Source organism: Crocodylus siamensis, chromosome 6 (assembly GCF_052110815.1).
Source record: "Crocodylus siamensis isolate JL-2025a chromosome 6, ASM5211081v1, whole genome shotgun sequence".
NCBI classification, from domain to species: domain Eukaryota; kingdom Metazoa; phylum Chordata; order Crocodylia; family Crocodylidae; genus Crocodylus; species Crocodylus siamensis.
The window spans coordinates 77,901,007-77,923,323 of record NC_143400.1 but is presented as its reverse complement, the minus strand read 5'-3'; the positions used below and the strand labels follow the sequence as shown (position 1 = coordinate 77,923,323).

The window sequence follows — 22,317 nt, the reverse complement described above, 5'->3', positions numbered from 1 at the left end:
CCCCATCACCACCAATCCATACATGCCTGAGGGAGCCTAGGGGCTTACTGTGTCTGTCTCCTGCCTTCATCCCTACTTTATAATAATGAAACAATATACTGTAGTATTACTGAGGTGAATACAAAAATGGTCAAGAAAATTGCCATACATGGCCCTACAAATTCCAATATTCTGCATGCCATGTACCTCCAAGCAACCTAAGGACTCAGTGTTAGCAGTGATGGCAGAGGGAAGCCTCCACAGCACCTCCCCCCCGCCGCCCCCCCCCTCCCCCCCCCACATCCAGTCCTTCACAAGCTGGCTCAGGCAGCAGTTGCAGGGAAGTGGAGCCAAAAACACACCCTCCCCTGCATCAGATATGTTTAAATCAACACTGGTGTGGAGGAGGGAGTCAGCACTCACTGCCCCTCCCCAGAGCAGAGAGCAGATATGGGACTCTAATGAAGAGGTAAATCTGTGAAGAAAAATGCTGAGGTAGGTAAACAGCAGAAGCCTCTCTCCTCTGAAACAATATGCTGCCTGGGGAAAGCCCTTTGTTGCTGTACACAGCCACAGCTAAACTGCAATACGGCTTCCCCATCAGACCATACTGCCTGTGCATTGTCAGTCTGCATTTAGATATCCATCACCTTCCTTTGCTGAACATAGCCGCTTTTAAAAGTCTTCTGTTTCCTTTGCTATGTAAAAGGTACATCCTACAAGCAGGCAAATCAGCCTGATGTGAGGTTTGCATCCTTCATGATACACATCACTGTTGTTTTTCCTTTGTTCCACACAAAAGCTTGACTATTTTTGAAGATATTTAACTGACAGCAAACACACAGTAGCAATACTTGGCTTGCTTCACAGGCTGGGGTTTAGTTATCTGACTGCAGTATTTCTAATGTGCAGTGGGTTGTGTGTATGGGGAGGTTTTTTTTCCCTTACTGTTGCAGTAGCCTGCAGATGGATGTCTGAAAGCATATAGACCTCCCTGGGAATTTTACGCTAGACTGCGCTTACTGTGCAGGTGGATGTCAGCTGCCCGGGGGTTCCCTGACTTATGACAGAAGTCGTTTCCCTGCTTCATATCATGAGGGGCTCGTATTAAGGGCTGGTAGCTGGGGGAGGGGAACAGGCATCGCTCTCTCCATCCCCATTCTTACTGCAGCAGCACTGAGGTGACAGCAATGCTTCAGCCCGCTCTGCTACCTCACCAGCCCACTCAGCCTAGAAATGCACCTTGCTGAGGGATGCAGAACAGGCTGATTCTGGGATGACAAGCTGAAACAACTTGTATGGCTACATTCTCCTGATAACTGGCATAACCAGAATACAGGGAGTCCAAGGTGTGTGACATCAAGAGGATAGAAATATACACAAGAAGCTGCTATCTCCAAGATCTTCCTTGAGGCAGGACAGCTGGATAATTGGGTTTGTGTTTGTATTAGTGTTTTCTCTTAGTCATTTATTAATCACTGGAATAAGGCTGGCCCTAACTGAGCTGCTAGGAACAGTAAGGAGAGGAGGGGCGGAGCAGGGCAGAAGGAACATCGAACTCCGAGAAACCCAGCTCAGTTTTCACACTTCTCAATGCAGCGGGGAGCCATGCAGTTCAGCAACCTGGAGCATCAAGGAGCATCATTCATCCAGAATTAGTGTAATACACTCAGCAGCAGAGGTGAGAGTTCTCTTGTTCTTTTATCATATGTGCACTCACTTTCCCCCTTGCCTTCAAGTAGTTAGGGGCAATTTTGTGGGTACTTTCATGCACCAGACTAAAGGAAGTCTGAAGAAATGTGCTCAAGTTCTAAGTGTTGGTGGTTTAAGGGTCTTGCAAATATTTGTTATGATACTTTATTTTCTACTCTGGAACACTAAGACCTTAGTGCTGTAAAGAGCTCTGTGTAACCCAAGCCATCCTCTCCCTTCACCACCTCCTGTCCCACCTCTCCACCCCCCCAGAGTTCACTAGGGTCAGGGACAGACATTGAATAACTGGTTTGAGCCAATTCAGTTAAGTCTGATACTACATTCAATCAGGTTTATCTCAACCTGGTTTCAGCCGTTTTCCAACTGGCTTATGTGCACTGAACATCTGTTCTGTTACAGGTTTAAACCAGTTTCTGATCACTTATACTGGCTTCTCCTAGCCAGACCTAAGGGAAAAAAAGGGCTATCTTAGTATTGGGACTTCAAAAGACCAGGTTTAATTCCCATTTCTGACAAACTTTCTTTGTGATCTTAGAAAAATCAAACTCTCATTTGCTCAATGATTTAAAGATTTTGCTACTGCATTTACTGAATCTTTTAAAAATCAGCTTTAATGGCTTTCTGCCTCAGTTTCTCTGTGTGTAAAAAGGGTCTAATAATACATTTCTACTTTACAAGAATGTTTGTCATGATAAATTCACTGATATTTGTAAGGAGATTAGAAACTGGGTTGCTGTGGAGGCGTGTATCTAGATAGAACGTTAATTCCAAACTGCCCTCTTTTTCTCATCTCCCCAAATATGAGGGAAGGGTGGTCCTTGTCAGCACAAGGTGATCTGTCAGCCAGAGACACCTATTTTTATTCAAACCTCCAAGGTAACTTCACACTGGGGATAAATAAAGCAACATATTGTGTGGTGTTCTCCAGAAAGCAAATACACTGGATGAGATTATCAACCAGCACCTAATTCAAAAGCCTCTTTTGAAGCTATCTGTACAATATATAGTTTATATAGAGCTCCACGGGCATATATCAGATACATAGGATACATTTCTAACCTCCTCTATAACCTCTGAACTATCTGTTCTTTCTCAAGATAGTTAATCTTTGTGCACCTGGAGGCCCTAATCAGAGGCCCCAAGGCAGAGCTTCACCTGGTACAGCTCCAACAATGAGTTTACTTGAGGACAATACACATTAGTTAAGAGGATCTGCCCAAAGACTTTGCATTCTATCTAAATCTGAATTGTAAATGGGTGTAACAGAAGGCAGTGGCGGTCAGGACGTTGTTATGCTACGTGCAAAACTCACCATCTGTAGAGTCCATGTTTTTTCTTTTAGAGAGATTGATATTGCTGGTCTGCATCCTTCACCTTTCTGCCTGTAAAATAGACACAATAATGTACAAAAGTACCCTCTTTTAAATGAGCTGCTCCGCTTCACTTAATTGGCTTTTGTCCACATGTATGCAAATGTTCAAGTAGGGTTTTTAATTTTTATTTTGGAATACCTCCTGCAATTATTTCTGGAATACCATGAGTACTCTCACAAATAAATATATCTGAGAACATTCACCCCAGAAGTACTTTCACACCCATTATGGGTCAGATGGTGGATGGGGCAAAAGGAGGTTTTGGCAGAAAAGCAGTACAGGAAAGTAACATCCCCAGTGCAAGGCAGTTGGTGAAAGACAGAGCTAGCACCAATGGGAGCAATTCCTAGAGAAGCAGTGATTCAAGACCAGGAGCATATTAGTCAATCAACTGTGTTGCAAGAAGGTGGCCAGACACCAAGAATGATATCTGCCATCTGATACCACCTGTAAACTGACATCCAGCAATTAGGATGTTCTTATTATCTAAAAAGGCCCTCTCTCTCTGAACTTTATTTTACCAAATGCTTTTTTTTTTTGAGTCTTTACCTTGTGCCTGCAGTGGTATAGCATAGGTGAAATACCCACCCACTTGGCAGCTGGGAATGTATTTAACAGTTGGCAGATGGGATTATTGGCTATATTATCTGTATTATAGTACTGCAATGGAAAAAATACCACACAAGTGTTGTCTTCTTGAGCCATTTAGCAGGTGCTGTACTCCACCCTGCTGCCATTTTCCTTTGTGGAACAGTTTGGACATAACTGTCTTCGTGGTTTCTCTTACTATACCAGGACAAGTGCTGGCTTCTCTGTCTCCCAACTGCAGATTGCAGCTTTTGTGACATCCTTTTGTGACAATTTTCCACAATCAGGGTCATTAGAAATAACCATGGGTGAGTTTGAAATCCCTTGAGAATAAACCCCATGAAACTCTAAAAAATTTTCAATTAAAAATGCGTAACTACTTACACAAAAAATGCCTGCACTTTTCAGTATTTCCATCTTAACCCAAGTTCTAAATTCTGCTAACATGCAAAAATTGAGGTTTGGACTTACCCCTACTGAAAACCCTATTCAGAGGGCCACACACAGAATAAAAGTGTAGGGACAAGGCCTGGCCCCACTAAATTTACTAGCAAATTGTCAGTGATCTCAACGAAGGCAGGATTTCATTTTACCAACTTGCCAATTTCCTTGCTTTTGACTCTCTTTCATTTGCTCATTCTCTGAAATACTAAACCTCTATATTTGGAGACCTACTGACCAGCAGGGCTGTGTGAGGCTTTGGTCCAATTCAATTCAGTGGAGATTCAGCCTGATTCCGTGACCGAATCTCTGAATCTGAACTGAATCTCTCCGAATCAAATCGGAACCCTCCGAACTGATTTGGAGAGATTCAGAAAGATTCAGAGATTCCGACATAGACTCAGCTTTAAATATTTTTTCTACATACTTCTAGGTAGCAGGTGGCTCGTGAATGCTGCAATGCTGGGGCGCATTAAGTGTCCCACAGAAGAATGGGTGCGCTCCCCAGCACATTCAGCAGCAGACGCAGAAGTGGACCAGAAGCACTTCCAGTTCACTTCTGGGTCCACCAGGGAGCATGCAGGGGAGCCCCCCATGCCCCGCCCCAGCTCAGCAACTTGTGCCCTCTTGGGTCTGGCGGGGGCACCTGGAGCAGCTGATCGCCAACCCAGGGGGCTGCAGGGGGGTCCCCTGCATGTTCTCTGGTGGACCCAGAAGTGGACTGGAAGTACTTCCATTCCACTTCCAGGCTTGCCACTAAGCACCTGGAGGGGCCCCGCTCCTTTCCCCCCCCATGGGACACTCCATCCGCCCCAGCATTACAGCGTTCACAAGCCATACTTGTACCTCAAGGTATGTAGAAAAAACATTTAAAGATGTGTCTATGTCCGAATTCTCCAAATCAACATCGAATCTTCAGATTTGGCCAAATCAAATCAGGAACAGTGATCTGAATCAACAAAATGAATCACTGTCCCTGATTTGGGCCTAATCCAAATCTGAATTGAATAGGGCCGGCTTCACACACCCCTACTGACCAGGTCCTTAATTGGAAAAGGAGATAAGTAGGGAGAAATAATGGTGGCTAGTGGATGTGGAGAGCAAAAAGGAAGATTATTTAGATACACTCTGGGAAAAGTGGAGAAAAAAAATACAGAATCGTGCAAGAAAAATCATGATCAATAACCCTCCCATTCAAAATGTTGAGGCTAAGTACCAACAGTTGAAAAGCCTGGGGCTGAATCATTTCAATATTTTCAGGTTTCTGTAAACTACCTAGACTGAACCAATATGGAAGTGAACTGATGTTCAAACCAGAAAGGTAGCCAGACCCCTGCAGTGCCCCATACCAGGAGCTGGGAGGTGCTAGAGCATGCCTCCCAGTCTTCTGGTCACTGCAGAGCCAGGAGACAGGAGATTCCCCCAACCAGTTGAGGAGGGGATGTGGAGGGAAACCCTCCACCCCCACTGGACCCCTAGCCAGAGTCTACTCAGTGCCAGGGAAGGGGGGAAGCCCTCAATGGGGCATTTCTCCCTTTCTCTCCCCCCGCCTGCCAATACCCAGGTCTGGTCCCCCTAGCCACACTTAGGAATCCAGGCCCACTTAGGAAGGTGTGTGGGGGGAACCCTCTGAAACCTGCACTGGACCCCCAGACAAGGTCTCACTGGCATGGAGGTAAGGGGAAAAGGGGATGCCCCCAGTGGGGCATTTCTCCTTCTCTTCCACCTCATCCCCTGTACCCAGAACTGAGCCAATCACCCAGCCATGCCTCCTCCTTGGCCAGCTGGCCAGCTGACGTGGGAATGGGGTGGGGAGGAATGCCCCTATCCAACCACACAGCTCCAGATCCCCACCTACCTGTGCCAGGCATGGGGTGAGGTGGAGGAGAAGCCTGCAATGGAGGCTTTCTTTCACCCCCACTCGTTCCTCAGCCAGCAGGCTGGCTGAGCAGATGTATGTGTGGGGTGGGGGAAGATGGCCTCCACTGCAGGCTTCTCACCCCAGGAAATCCACCTGGCTCCTGGTTGCCTGGAATGGAAAAGCCTCAATTTACAGCTGGGGATGGGGCTGCCCTGCTCTGCTAGAATTGAAAGCACAGCCCAGCGCTGCTCAGCATCCTGGGATGCTGGAAGACTGTAAGTTAAGTTGAATCAGAAGAGGATCTGGGATAGAAGTGCCATAAACTGGTTTTACCTAAACAAGTTAAGTCTGATACTACATCTATCCAGGTGTGTTTTAAATCTGTTTCAGCCATTTTGAAAACAGTTTAAGTGCATTGAACGTCTGTTCTGCTACAGGTTTAAACCAGTTCCTGATCACTTAAGTCAGTTTATATGTAACTTCTGTCCCTAGCCTAGTAGTTGAAAAACTATTGTTTAAAAGCTGCCTGAACTGCATCAAAATAAGGGTTCAATGTGTGTTAAAGGCCAGTTAGCAGGAAGTTTTGTCTGAATTTTGAGCAGGTGTGGCATAATGGTACTGCCACTCCTATAGTGGCACTTGATTACATTGTCTGATTAACTGTGAAGTTAGGAGGTGGTTAATTGCATTAGTCTGAGGTCAGGCAGAGGGTAGGCTCCTGAGAGTGAGCAGATGAAAGGGAGTCCCTCCTTATTGTTGGCAACAATCTACTTTCATGGGCTGCTTTCATATGATGACATGAAAGCTCATACCTCTCTGAACTAGTTAAGTCTATAAGGTGCTACCCTGTGCTACCTGCTGCCATTATGAAATTATTTTCTCTTATTCTTCCACAGCTCAAATAGCTAAACCAGGAAAAAAATCACTTGGGGCTGTAATCAAGCATGAAAAATTTCAGCTCCAATACAAGAATGAGGTATTGTTTATAATGGACACCAGAATGTAATCTTTAAGCTGTGGCTCCCAAAAGACCTATAATAAGTCAACGTAACGAAGCAACAGTACATCCCCAGTCATGGGGAAAATAATGAAATAAATGCCATGATTTTGGTCTTCAGCAACTGGGGTTTGATATAACTCGTGGAAGTTAACAGGAGTCTTACCAACAACTTCAACAGGAGTCAGAATGGATTACTCAGAAGTGGATAGGATATTTGTTCGGGGAAAAAAAACAACTTGTCACTTACATACTGCCACTAGCAGCAAGAGTGCGCAAGAGGCAAGAATTCTCAAGTATTATTTTGTGATCAATGTGTAAAATTTCATTTTCTTCATGAAAAAAGACATGGAATCTCTCTCTCTCATTCAGTGCTTCAAAATGAATTACATAATACAACTATGGATCTCTGCTTTTTCCTTATTCTGTTTACCACACCAGTAGCAAAAAGCATAAACCTGTTTCAGTTTGGGTTTACTGCAGATTTATGCAAAAGGTCAGTCAGGGCAGAGTTTTATTCTCAGTGCTTGGGACAAAGGACATGGAAGCTACTGTCAGATGTGGGGGTGGAAAAAATAGCACTTTACCGGAAAACAAAGTGCATCAATTTCACCCGGTTCACCCAGTGTCTGTATAGATGGTGCACTTCAGTGGGGCTCTTCGGCACTTTTATCTAATAGCTGACTGAACAGCTGTTAGATAAAAGTGCCAAAGAGCCCCACTGAAGCGCACCATCTATACAGACATTGAGTGAGCCAGGTCAAATTGACGCGATGCCTATTCTGGGCGCACACTGCACTTGGTGGACTGGTACACCAAGCTGAAAGTCAAGCACTGTTTGGGGGTTTTTTCACATTTGTAAGCAGCCGGAGCAACTTAGACAGGAATGGAATCTCCTAGCCAAGAGTAAGGAAAAAAAACATTTTCTATAGCAAAATTAGAAATGACTAATGGAGAAAAATATTTAATTAACACAGAGAGAATAGTCTTCTGACTTTTGATCAGTGTGTTGTACACATTTTTGTACCTATATGAAAAATCACTGTTGCAGCCTGCCTTATGGACTATAGACTGTTCAGCCTGAGCACCAAAGTGGATCTTCACTCCTTGTATGGAGGATGAATACAAGGCCTGTACCCTGCTTAAAGTCAAATGGGAGTGGTAACGATGCTCAAGAGTGGGAGGATTTCACAGAAAACCCAAAGTCAAAGTCTGATAAAAAGGCCAAGAGATTCTTGGTCCTACTCAAAACCAATGCAATTTTTGGAGCAGGAGCTAAACCCTGTCAATGGGCTAAGATTATTTGTGCCCCCCTGTGAGCGTCTAGATTTGAGGGAACTGATCCATTGTTCCCTTCCATTTTCATTTATACATGCACAAAGTATATATAAAGATGCTGCATACCTGACATGGTGGCACTTTACATATCCTTTGCACAGAAATAAATGAATGCACTGAAATACAAGCCAAGAGAGAATCCCAAAACCAGGTGTGTTGCAGTCATGGTAGTTGCTTACAACACCACAAGCTTTTTCCAAAATAGTTCCAGCTATCTAGAGTCAAATGTCTTTGCAACTCTAAAACCATTTTTCTCTATGCTAGCTGACCAGGTTTGAGCTAAGACTGTGTTTTATGCAGTATGAAATATGATTTTCAAACATGCTTCAGAGTCCCAGTATATTATGGCTACACTTCAAGACTTTTTTCACCAAGAATTTACAACTAGGGCTATCAATGGCTCTACCGGCCTGGAGTGGTGACTGAACCATAATGTAAACAAGATTCCAAAGGCCCATTTGTCTTTTAAGCGCACCATTGTTTAAACTTGTTCAAAGCAGGACTACACAACAGTGCCTGAAACTATGACATCTTGTTTACACTAGTGCTTCCACTGGCAGTGCTGAGCTGGTTATCAACCAGTTTATCAACCCTGGAATTTTTCTTTAAAACTAAACTGGTCCTTTTAAGGACTGAGACTTCTCCTATCTGTGTAGACTGATCTAATCAGAGGCACAAATAAGCAGGAAAGTCAAGTTGCAATTCAGAACAAAGAAAGCTACTTTTCAGGTTTCTCCCCTCATTCAGGTAGGGGTTGATTGGTCACAATGAATATAAGTGAATATTAACAGCAGTCTTCTAGCCATTCCTAATGGTTGTACAATCTACATTCCATTCATTTCATCCATACTTTAACTTTTCCATGGCCTTCCTGTTCTTCTCACTTGTGGAACTGTAGAAAAATATTGCTGAAAAAGAGGTTTTAAGTCACATGAGTTTTCTAATACCCCTCCCCCCAGTTGGAAATCCAGCTGAAGTGACCTTGCTCATAGCATGATGGACCTTTGGGATCCTATAAACATGCAGGGAACCTGCTCCAACGCACTGTAATTCCAGGATGTCAGAGCAAACTCAATTAATTGAGTCTGCTGGAGCCTGGAAATTAACAAGACTCCAGCAGCCTCCAGCATCATGTGTATCAGCGTCCCACACTGAAAAATGGTGGTGGGGTGCTTTAAACTAAAGCTGGTTCAATAAGCTTTAGTTCAAAGCGCCCCACCACCATTTTTCAGTGCAGAAACACTGATACACATGATGCTGTGGGTGCTTTTCATTAGCATGGCTTTCAGAGCTGCACTAATTAAAGTGCTCCCCCACCCTCCCATGCTTCCCAAAGCACATGTATAAAAGGCCCTTAGGTATAACTAGGAAGTAGAGAGGTATATGTCATTGGGATAGTGAAAGGAAGACATTTGATTCACCTTTAAACTACAGAAAAGAATTAAGAGTTGCAAGGGTCCAGCTCAGTTTCTGAAGTGATACATGTGAAATGATCCATAGAGGTTGGCATACTAGCACCTTATGAGCTAATATAGTACCCCTATTTGTAGAACTTCAGCCAGTGAGAGCACTATTATTTATTTCTCTTTTGGTAGCATAAAAGTGCAGCTCAAGGTCTTGTTGGAGTAGGAGGTGTTCACTAGTATAGGCAATCTTTGCTCTGAAGACCCTGCAGTCTCAGTTTAGCAGCAAATTGCTTTCCACTGTAGTCCTCTTGTTATGAGGTAATTGGTCTGGTTCACGTTTGTAAGTCTACCTGGGACACCTAGAAGCCTGTGGTCCATCAGTATGGCTTATGCTTAAAACTGACTTTGAATTAATATTAATGAACTCTGGAAAATGGTATCTAAGCCAGGTAACATGGTAAATTCTTATATCTTGTTCATTGATCAATTGGTTTAAAATGGCTTTTGTTCTTACCCTCTAAGTTTTCTTCTTATAAATTATTAATTTAGAATTCCATTATCCAGAGATGCTCTTTCTGCTTGACATGCATCCAAAAATCTCACTCAAAAGTAATGATATATTCTGTAGTACACTTACCTGATCTTTTTCAACAAAATTAATTGCAAATTTAATTTAAATTTGATTGTAATTTTATCAGATGCTGTTCACAGGGTTTAAACCACACCTAAAATATACAAGAGGCAGGGATTTGCTAGGGTGATATATTTTATGGGACCAGCTGTGTAGAAGAGTTAGACAAGCTTTTGAATGCAAGACATTCTTTGTCAAACCTGACCAGACTTGACAAAGACCGGGTCTGACCAGACCTGACAAAGAATGTCTTGCATTTAAAAGCTTGTCTAACTCTACCACACATGGTGCAATAAAAGATGTCACCTGAAGGCCCCCTCTACACATACAGGTGAAAGCATGATGGGATTTAATGTATGATTTACACAATCGCACTTCCTGCCATGTCATGTGTGCATAGCAGAAGATGCAATTGTGAGATTCCACATTAGATTTCGTCACACTTTACTGCTGGTGCAGAGGGAGCCCAATCCTAGGCTCCTTTTGCACCAACGAGAAGCAAGCACCCACAGCTGGGAGCCTCACACACCCTAGTCGAGGGGCTCCCAGTAGGGTTACCATATATCTGAGTTTTCCTGGACATGTCCTCTTTTTAAATCGTCTGATCTCTGTCTGGGCAGGGTTTTTTTTAAATATGGTCAAATGTCCAGGATTTTGCTCTGCTCAGCTTCAACTTATTTCCTGGCACTTCCTGGCTTGCCCTAGCAAGGAGCTGCTTAGGGCTGGAAATAGGACAGTTGGAGGCAGGGTGCACACATGTGGTTGGTATATAGCCAGGTTGTGAGGGGAGTGGGGAGTAGCCCTATAACTAGATACAGGTAAGCCTGTGGGGGGCAGGGGTTGGAGGTCCAGGGCTTAGGGACTGAGGGCAGGAAGGGGGAGTGCATGTGCGTGTGGTGGGGGGCACATCTGGGACTGCAGCAGGGCAAGGGAGGCCCCTCCCCCTCTGGTGGAGGAAGGGGGTGGGGCAGCCCTTCAGGGGCAGCAGGGAGGTGCATGGTTGGTCCCACAGCACTGGGGCCACTGCCTGTGTTTTCAGGGGCAGGTCTGGGGGGAGAAGGGGCTGGGTTGGGAGTGAGGGACACCAGGGAGGATAGGGGACCTTGCATTGGGAGGGCAGGGCACTGGCAATGCCAGGGGGCTGGGGTGGGGAGTGAGGGGCACCAACATGGCTAAGGGAGACAGGGTATTGTGGTTTGGGAGCAGGGGGCAGTGGCAGGTCTGGGGGCTGTGTCTTGGGAGTGAGGAACAACAGAATGGGCAGAGGCAGGGCACCAGCATATCACTGTCCCCACCCCACACCCAGTAATATGCCCCCTCCCCCCATGCAACAGGTGTCCTCTTTTTTTGGAACTGGAAATATGGTAACTCTAGCCTCCCAGCCATGGGGGATTGCCCTGTAGGGATCCTCCAGCCCCAGGAGTTTCCCACAGCCTGGAGCCCAAGGAATTGCAGCAGCTGCAATCCCCCAGGTTTAGGGGTTTCATGCACCCCTGAGCCTTAGGGATCTCAGCAGCCATGATCCCCAAGATCCAGGGTTTATGAAACCCCCAGACCTGAAGGATCATAGCTGCCATGATCCTTAGGGCTCGGGGTGCATGAAACCCACAGACCCTGGGGATCATGGCTGCCATGATCCCTCAGGCTCAGGGGTTTCATGCTGGGCATGGTGTACCCCTGCAGCTGGCAGCCCTGTCAGATGACGGGGCCCCCAGTTGCAGGAGAGACCCTGCTACATGTGCACATTAAAGTTCAATAGCAACCAGCTATTAAGTTAGTATACATTTTTGGGATCTAACTTTATTGCTGGTTGGAGCTTTTTATTGTATAATAGCTATTTTGCACATGTAGCTGGTCTCCCATTAATACTGGATTCACCAGTTAATTATGCAATACCTGTAATGTGTAGATGAGGGGTCTAAGAAATCCTTGCCCCTCACATCACAGCTACAACATCATTCTTACTCTATTAAAAAAGACAGGAATGGAGGAGATATTGGCATCACTGAGAGAGTTCCTGCTGCAGGCTCCAAAAGCATTTGATGCAATTCATTTACAAGAGTTGGAAGTACTCTAAGATCTGTACATTTTTCTTATTAGAAGTACTGTTATGCAAACCAATTTTCCCATTTAAATATATGATTCCCTCACCCCCACTGTCTCTCTCCTCCCCACTGCACCTTGAACATGCATCCACTAATTTCTCAGGAACTGCCGTCACTTTCCTTAAAGCTCTGTGCGTACTGGTGTGCTTTGCATTCTTAACAGACCTGTTGAAAGATCTGGTTTGTTGCCTGTATTCTTTATAGGTGTTCTCTTTTAACATTATTACATTCAAAGCCAAGAGTTGTTTATATTGATTACTTGCAAGTGAGAAGGTTGTTCTGTGCCTCACAAAAAGCTTCAGATTGGAAAACTTTATTTTTGCTTTGTTAAATGAAACAGTGCTAGATTCTCTTGCCTGCAGGCCCAGATTGATGCATACGAAAACTAGGCACATACCTAGGGCTTTAGGTGAAGAAGAAGCCCAGTTATGCTTATTTTGCATATTATAATTATTGAATGAAAAAAAGTAGGGGCCCACAAGTTTGTTTGCCTAGGGCCCACTAAAGGGTTAATCCAGCCCTGCTTGTGCTTCAACTTCATGGCAAAGTACAGACAGTCAAAAAGTCTGAGCCTGAATTGATTCAGTCTTTGCAGGTTCGTTTAGACTTCAGAGATTAAATTGAAACAGAAGTGGACAGACATTTACCTTTTATTCAGGAAATGCATGTGCCAGAAGCTGGGGGTGCTAAAGTATGGCTCTCTGACACAGCCAGTATGGGCTGTGTGTATGCTTCATCCTCCTGCTGCCCCCAACGTCTCTGGGATTTCTAGTCCAAAATCATAGCAGCAGAACTCTGCAGGATTGCTTATCACTTTTCTTCTTCCTGCTTCCAGGTGCCTCTGGGATTTGTAGTCCACAGTCACAGCCAGTATCAAGTTTGACTAGGGGAAGACATGTTTAACCCCCTCTCTGGCCCTAGACCCCAACTGAGGTTTGCCTGGGACCCCTCCCCCCAGTCCGCCCACCCCTGCAGACTGGACTGCATCCCTAGCTGGGCTTGCCCTTCTCCCCCACCTCATTGTCAGCCAGCCCTCACTGTTCCAGCTAGGGAGCAGAGGGGTGGAGCCATCCCTGCTCCCTCTGCTCCCTGAAGCAGACAGCACAGCCTAGCCCAGGGATGGAAAGCATGCTGCGGGACTCTTGATTTAATTTGAACCATGACAGGGGCTGGGACTGAAGTTTCACAAACCAGCTTGACCCAAATAAGTTAAGTCTGATACTACATTCAATTAGGATTATCTTAAACCAGTTTAAGTCATTTTGAAACTAGTTTATGAGCACTGAGCTTCTGTTCTGTTACAAGTTTAAACCAGTTTCTGATCACTTAAACCAGTTTATGTGCAACTTCTGTCCCTAGCTCATTAAACTAATGAAAATCTCACTGATTCCACTCCTGGTTTCTTGATTAGTGACTCAGGTTGTTTATATGTAATTAGTGCACCTCTCATTTGTTAATATAGGGTGCATCTGTCCCCCATGGTGCAATTGTTACTGCACCATGATTTAGTACTTGCTTTAGAAAGTACTAAATGATGGCACCGTAAAACCCATTACTGCACCGTCCTGGTGGCACCTGGTTATTTTTAGCAGCTACATCACCATGGCAATGCACTATAGTGAGGTATCTCATCACTACGTAGCAAAAGTGTCACAGTTTGTGCTCACTACAGCAACGTAGTGTCATGTGTAGATGTGCCCACAGTATACTATATGCCAGGGGTCAGCAACCCCAGCAGACATGCCAAGCATGGCATGCAAGGCCATTTCACTCAGCATGCCACCACCAGCCCTGGCTCTGGGTAGCTGCTGCCAGTGACGGAGCCCAAGCTGCTCCCAGCAGGGCTTGCAGCATCCCAGCTGCCTGCTGGCAGCAGCCCAGGCTCCCAGCTGGCAGCAGCTACTCAGAACTGGGGCCAGCTGCAGCCATGAGGCTGCAAACAGCTGTGCTGGGCTCCAGAGCCCTGGCATCAGCTCCATACCGGTGCATGCACCCATGCATTTGAGCGGTCAGTGGGGGAGGGGGCCTGAGGCAGTGCAACCCCAGTCTTTCCCCCACTCCTGGCACAGAGCTGGTGACTGGTCTCCAGAGCCTGGCGCAGATGTTTGTAGCCAGCCCGGGCTCTGGGCAGCTGCAGCAAGCAGCAAGAAGGCTGCAAACAGCTGTGCCAGGCTCCACAGCTCCGGCATCAGCTCCATGCTGGTGGCAACTGTGCTGCTGCTGACAGCCACAGAGCCAGGGCTGGGGGGCAGAGGCTTTGGGTGGGGGTAAAGGGGCACAAGCAGGGCATCCTGCCACGTACCCCTTGCCCTTATGTTACTTTTCTGGTATGCTGGCACTCCGGCACCTTCCAAGGTAGGCACTGTGGTGTTTTTTGGCACTCCAGCCAAAAAACATTGCCTACCCCAACTATATGCTATTAAAATCAACATTCACTGTGCCACACATAAGTACTAAACTACAGCAGTGTTTATTAGTTTACTGCAACCTAGTAGGGCTGCACATGCAGTCATGAAGACTTTACTTCAGAGCCTAATTAGTTCAGCAGTAAACATCTCATGTAAATATACCCAGTGAAAGCTATTTTATTTTAAAGAGAGGAGACAGTGAATCACAGTTGCTAACTGAACGTTTTATTGTACAACAGGCATTATTTGTTGAGGTTTCTCTTGATTTGTATCTTGAAATCTTATTTTTGCCCTTCTCTGAAAAGAGTACTGTCTCCTATTAATACCAACAGGCTTGAAGACAGAGCTTACCCTCAGCTAATAACGGGTTACAGATGTGTAGGTTCCTACTCTAACTCATGGCACTTTTCATAAAGCACCATGAGTGAAAGAGCCTCCCCCCTCAACCCAACAGATGTTCATGTGTTGTGGGGAGGGCAGGAATCAAGCCTGCCCGCAACAGAGAAACCACCCCTCTTCCCCAACCTTCCCCCACCCCCCTCTCCAGTTCCAGTGCTGTCTGCAGTAAGAGAGAGGGAAAAAGGGAGGGGGAGCAAGATGCCAGCTAGGGCTTGCCCAGCCAGATCTGGAGGGAGGGGCTTGGGGGGGGCACAAGGCAGGAGGGCTCCGGGGGTGCACTCACCCTCCCCGCTCCAGCTCAGGCTGGGCAAACCCTAACCGACATCTTGCTCCCCCTCCCCTCCCCTTCCTTCCTGCAGAAGCCCTGGGGGCAAGGCTGGGCTGCATCAGCCCAGCTCCAATCATGCCACAAATTAATTCTAGGGAATACAAGTTCCCTAAGGCACTCAAAAGTGGAGCACCATCCGATCCCTCATTTGATGAGGATTGATTTGTCACATGATTGGGCACTTTAAAAGTGCTCTGCACTTGGGTCATGGCATGGCTGTAGAGCACTCTCAGGGGGCCAATCACACAACAAATGTAACTTCTTTCTGTGCCCAATATGGCTGCATCTTTCCCAGTAGCCTGTACATTTGAAAGTAATGCTGCCCCTAGCAAAGCCCACCTGTCCCCATTTGCAATGGCACTCCAACCACACTTCTCTCAATGGAAACGGCTGCCATGTGGTCAGCTCCTGGCACCTAGCGTAAAGTGGAAATATAGCTAATGCAACCGACAGGGATAGTTGGCAGATGGAATGGGAATGAGAAAGTGGGAGGAGACTAATGGGGGACTGGAGACAAGGGAATGTGTTGGGACAAGCAGACTGTGGTACAGAAAAATGAAGCCTTCTTTACATTATATTAGCAGGTTTCACCCCCATTTCTGAGCCTGTGCTGAACACTGTTGGCTGTTCCACTGCACTTGCTATCAGCAACAGGTAATCACACCCTGAGGGGAAAGGGGAAGGGTGCAAGTATGATGAGGGTTCAGCAAGGAACAGGGGTGGGAGATGGAGGGGGAAAGGCTGGGGATGGCTAGCCTCCTAATGGGAGTAGGGACTGATGACAGCAATAAAACAGCAGTCCTTCTCACACCAAGAGCTGTGAAATTGCAAGTACGTTTGTAGATAGATATCAGCTTGAATTTTCAATTAGAAAAGACCAATTGCACACTGAGGGCAAGGCTGCTCCTAAATGTTTTTGTTTTTTAAGTTAAACCAAAAAAAGTATTATCTCTTTATCAAAAAAGGGATTAGCCTCAGGCTAATCTCCACAGATTGCTTTGATTTGAGTACGTGATACATGATTTTTGACCTTTTATGGTTGGTAATTCTTGAGTCTCTTCTTGAAAGGAGAGGTCAAGGAGGCTGACATTTTAGGGCACATTCACCTGGTCTGTTTCCCACTAACCAAATTCTATACAGCAACAATTACAATATAACTTTTATATGAAATACTAGAACAAACCAATGGTCCATTTCCTGTGGTATTCTGCCTTCAGCAATGCCCTTTATCTGATTTTTAATCACTGGTATAAAGCCTTAATGTGAGGGGAGTATAATTTGCAACCTCCATTGGAAGGATAGCGGGAGTGTTGCTTATGTAAATGTTTGATTTAAGTTAATAGTCCATCACTGTTTTAGTCCAAGGGTACAAATATTCAAGTGCTCCTAATCCCCATTGCCTTTATGGAGGTAGCTTATCTAAAAATGTTATTTATCAGTTAAACTTCCAAAACGGCAATCTGTAAGAAGTTCCAGTCCACTAAGATGTGGGGGGATGTGGGCACACTGGAAGGGTGCAACAGGCTACAATCAGACCTGGACAGGTTACAAGGGTGGGCAGATGAGAATAGGATGGGATTCAACACAGACAAGTGCAAAGTGATGCACCTGGGGAGGAACAACCGGCACCATACCTACAGGTTGGGGAACTCCCCTCTTGTCAGCACGGAGGCGGAAAAGGATCTTGGGGTCATCATTGACCCCAAGATGAACATGGGCCGGAAGTGTGGGGAGGCAGTTAGGAAGGCCAACCGCACCTTGTCATGCATCCACAGATGCATCTCGAGCAGGTCCAAAGAGGTGATCCTCCTCCCCCTCTATGCGGCACTGCTCAGGCCACAGTTGGAGTACTGCATCCAGTTCTGGGCACTACACTTCAAGAGGGATGTCGACAGCATGGAGAGGGTCCAGAGGAGGGCCACTCGCATGATCAGGGGACAGCAGGGCAGGCCCTACGAGGAGAGGCTACGGGACCTGAACCTGTTCAGCCTCCAAAAGAGAAGGCTGAGGGGGATCTTGTGACCTGTTATAAACTAGTCAGGGGGGATCAGCAGGCATTGGGGGAGTCACTGTTCCCCTGAGCACCGCCAGGAGTGACCAGGAATAACGGTCACAAGCTGGCAGAGGGTAGGTTTAAGTTAGATATCAGGAGGCGCTAATTCACGGTCAGGGCGGCTAGGGTCTGGAACCAACTTCCAAGAGAAGTGGTGCAGGCTCCTACCCTGGGGGTGCTTAAGAGGAGGTTAGATGAACATCTTGCCAGGGTCGTTTGATCCCAGTAGTCTTTCCTGCCATGGCAGGGGGTCGGACTAGATAATCTGCTCAGGTTCCTTCCGACCCTAGAAACTATGAAACTTCCCTAGTCTTGTACCACGGACAGATGGATTCAGTGAATGTATGCATTTATCTGCATGTAAATTTAGAACAAAATTAAAATGTCCATTTGGAGTATGATTAGCTCCTTATAATTATTTTATCACTGTCCTCTGCATAGACAATCACTTGTAGACTTGAATGTGAAGGCACTCACATTATGACTTCAAAGGAAGAAATACAAAATGCCTAACATTTTTTACCTGATGTGATCTTCTGAGAGGAGAGTTTTTCCTTAGAGGTCTTAAGCGTTCCTAAAACACTCCTCTTATTTTTCAGGTCACTTGTGTTACTCCATAGAATGTGCTGAAAATACTTCTTATGGCTAATTTAAGCCTTTGAGATATAATTACAAATTGCTTTTTTGCTAGAAAATTCAGACTCTTGCAAAACATGTTTCCTTGTTTGTTTTTCTGTATTTTTTTCTTTAAAAAAACCTGACTGACTGAAATATACAGGGAACTTTGGACTGAGCAGCTCTTTTCTTTTAAAATGCATCCTTATCCTGGAAGGAAACAAGTTTGCCCTTGTGGTATACAAAACTTTGGCACAAAGCCTTCCTTCTCTTTCATATCCCTCTGTCTTCTGTGCATCCACAGGCTGAACATGGCTTTAAGTCCTATCACAGGAGGACGTAAAAGGGAATAATCATCATGAGGGTTTAAGAATTAAGTGTGTCCAACTAATACAACTTTAGCTTTTCCAGATTCAATGTCTCCTCAACTAGAGCTAAGTATTGCTCATGTTAACCTCAGGAGGATTAAAAGTCCTGATATGGAACAGATCAGAGGCAAAGCAGGGCAGAAGCTACATGGGACAGAACCAGCTGCCACAGAGGCAATGGTGGGGGCATGGTGGCAGGTCCTTTTGTGCACCCACCACCAAAGATGGTGTCTGGGGCTCCTACCCAGGTCACCCCCCGCCAGGTTACACTACTGGAATATATTCTGTTTTGTGGACAAGAATAGGATGCACAGATGTGTGTGACATGACAACTTGCTGGGCGAGATTCCCACCTCCCCACCCCAACCTATGGCTTTCTGCTTTATACTCATATCCCAATTCAACTGTAATTCATCCTTCTTTATTGTTACAGGTTAACTTTCGTGACACCAGTAAAAGCCGAAGATGGATATTAAGCGTGTGAAAGATTATATGTACTGGCTGTACTACCAGTATCTATTGATCACCTGTAGCTATGTCCTAGAACCCTGGGAGCAATCCATGTTTCATACTGTTGTTGTTACTGTTTTCGCTATGGTGGTATACACAGCTTACGTCTTTATACCTATTCACATCCGTTTGGCTTTTGAATTCTTCTCCGAGATATTTGGAGGCCAGCCTGAAAATAATGTTCCCATACTGAACTAAACTTGCATCCTGGGAAATGTCATCTTCAGTCTTGCATATTATAGTCTAAAAGCAAAATCTGGCTTGCTTAATTACCATAGCTGAAAACCAGAATAATGCACTGACTACAGGCTTCACAGTCCTAGTTAAATAAAATACAAGCACAGCTTTTGTTCTGCTGCAATGAAACACATTACTTGGACTGCTTCACTTACCTAATCTTCAGCTTATCCACCATACAAATAATGTTCACGTATATAGGTGATCTGCAGTAGGAAAATGTTGTTCTTTAGCATTTAGAGAACATATTTCTTATTCACTAGTTTAGCATTATGTGCAAACTAAACCTACATAAAGTATACTGTCTACATCTGACTTTAAGATTAATATGAAATTTAATATTAAAATGGACCGCAAGAAACAGCTAAAATTATTTATGAAGATTGTAAGGAAGGATATTATGTATATTATTTGTGAAGGAGAGCACAATGACAAAACTTGCAATTTTTCTTTCCATCCTGGCTTACGGTATTAAGAAACTGAGTCAAATACAGCATAGTCAAAGTTTGTCCAAGTAATCAATTAATTTTTAAAAAGGATGGATCCAACTGCTCAATTTTTCCTTTAAAAAATAAGAAGTCAATATAGATAGCATGAACCTGAATCCAGGGTCAATACACTGCTGCTTTTGGATTTTGGTGGTTTAACTGCAATATTAAAATTATATTGTAGGTAATCTTTCATTGTACTGAGAATAAATGAATCCAGGAATTACTGTTCAACACGCACTCAATATTTATTGAGACTACATTTTGGTGCACTCTGGCCTCCCTTGATACCAAAACAAATTTCTTTCCTTTCTACTACCATTCACTGAAGCAAACAAAATGTGTTTGAGTTAAAGGAAGATGATGGTGGAAGTGATATATTAATATTTTAATAACTGCAGGAATGCTGAAGCAGTTAGAGGGAAGCATTGATATAGACACCTCTTACAAAGAAATGCAATTCATTAAATCTGCCTTTCAGGAGTTTCTTAATGCAAGCTTTTCACTGCACAGCTGAATCAAATATGAATGCCAAAAAAAGGAAGCAATATCTATGCAGCCGATGTACCTTTACAACTGGAACTACTATTTGTGAAAGTGTAAATAGTTGTTTACACAGTTATATTATGAAGAAAATCCTCACTGTGTTATCACTGAGAGATCCTTTATCAGCAGGATTCTTCATGGTAAAATGAATGAGCTTATGACAAAAACAAAGCCATGTTTTGAAGGTTGAACAGACCTGAACATGTGTGCAATTTTTTAAAAGCAAAATAAAACTTAGTTCTTTTAAATGCATCATTCATCTCTTCCAATATCCAGTTATTATCCATCTAGTAATTATATTAAACTAATCTGAGTATCTTTCATTTGTATGTGTGTAATCTGTTTGCCATTTGATTAACCTGGGCTAACTTGTTCCACTATCTGAGTTGTGCAGTGACAACAACACATGATGTAATGAGATTTTTGGTATGTTACTTGACCTAATTCAAGATTCTCATACTGTTATAAGCTTCATTGTAAATATGAATCTGATTCCTCATATTTACAGAACTAGGAGAAATGAGGTGGAAGCAAACTTGCAGAAGTTTTCCAAAGTTATGACACTTTTTCCCTCTGTAGCAGTTTGTGTTCATCTTGGACACAGCGATCACAGGGTTCAATAACCACAGGCACATGTGAGTGAGAAGAGCTAGACAAACCTCTGCAGTCCGTTTGTGTCTCACATAACCGACTAGCTACTCCCTAATAGAAGGACCATCTTGCAGTTCCCAACTCCCTCAGTCTCCTGCTAGGAAACATCTCTAAATTATTACTTCTATCACTACATCTTCCTTCTTAACAATAACTACAAAAAAATCAATTAATACAAACTTTAATCAACACCCATCTACAAATAAGAGGTTACTGGCACATCACTCTGGAATGAGTCTTTACCACTTAGTTTCTTATTCCACCTTTTTTGCAGTGGAAGCAAAGAGGATCATCAGGAGGTATAAATGTTGTCTTCTTAGAACACAATTTGGTTCCATTTCTCAAAAGCAGCTAGACCCAAAATTGGTGTCCTCTCTCCAGGTGCCATAATGAATGGAAGTTTGTATACTCTGCTTTTATACTGGGTGCTAGCAATGTTTCCCTTTGAGTGGTATAGCTGTTCTTGAACAGCCAGGTATTTTGATGCCTGTTTGACTCACTTTTGGTCTCAATTTAAATTTGCCATATTCATGCTTTGGTAAAATATTAATTTGAGCTCCATTGTCCAACTTAAATTAAACCATTTTTCCTTGTACTTCCACTGGCAAAATCCAGTCCCTCTCATTGATTTTGATTGATTCGACCTTATCTAGATGGAATCCTTCTGGTATGCCATCACTGGCATGCCCTGGAGGGGCATACCTGGCAAAATGGTTCTTCTTTGCCGCATGGGGTTGAGAGCAAATCTCCCCTCACTACCCCAGCTCCCACTGCATCAGCCATGAATGCCACGTGCCCCCAGAGGCTGGGGTGGCACAGTGAGCTCCTGCAGGTGGTGGCGGCTCTGTCAGTGACGGGAGCATGGCAGCAGTAAGCAGCGAGCTCCCACAGGCAGCCATGGCACTGGTGGCGGCGGGGGCAAGTGCCAACTGGTGGTCAGCAACAGCGGTGCTAGCAGTTGCCAGCAGCAATCACGGGCCGCCCCCAGATGCCACCAACAGTTTTGGTGGCAAGAGAGGGAGGGTGGTGAGTGGCACCCACCCACAGGCACCACTGGCAGTGTTGACAGCACCTTTTCACAGGGGGTGCACGTGCACCCCCGTGCACCCCCTACATGTCACCAATGCTATCAGGGTTTGGAGTTATTTTTGCTTTTTTAATTTTCCTCAGAGGCTCTGCATGTTGGCCGAATCCAATGCTGGGGATTTTGACTGGGGTGCGCCAGTGCTCCTGCTGGGACTCAAAGCCAGAGGTTCGTGGCTAGAGGGTCTTGCCCTCCCCT

General features: G+C 44.8%; 1 protein-coding gene across 2 annotated transcripts; it reads left to right on the top strand.

Annotated features, from left to right (window-relative positions):
• Positions 1-430: 430 nt before the first annotated feature.
• Positions 431-22,096, top strand: LOC149863050 (serine palmitoyltransferase small subunit B-like). Of its 2 annotated transcripts, XM_090051852.1 has the most exons (4): positions 431-474; positions 1,579-1,660; positions 16,149-16,221; positions 19,037-22,096. In XM_090051852.1, exon 4 carries the CDS (start codon positions 19,069-19,071, stop codon positions 19,309-19,311), a length of 243 nt encoding a protein of 80 aa, XP_089907978.1. In that variant the 5' UTR covers positions 431-474; positions 1,579-1,660; positions 16,149-16,221; positions 19,037-19,068; the 3' UTR covers positions 19,312-22,096. The 2 variants fall into 2 exon arrangements, with proteins under 2 accessions (XP_089907978.1, XP_089907977.1); XM_090051851.1 differs by lacking the exons at positions 431-474; positions 16,149-16,221 and having other exon boundaries at positions 1,415-1,660.
• Positions 22,097-22,317: the final 221 nt, after the last annotated feature.

What these genes read in the sequence shown, in the direction of transcription:
- LOC149863050 (XM_090051852.1), top strand. Translation starts at nt 19,069, where the DNA reads ATGGATATTAAGCGTGTGAAAGATTATATGTACTGGCTGTACTACCAG.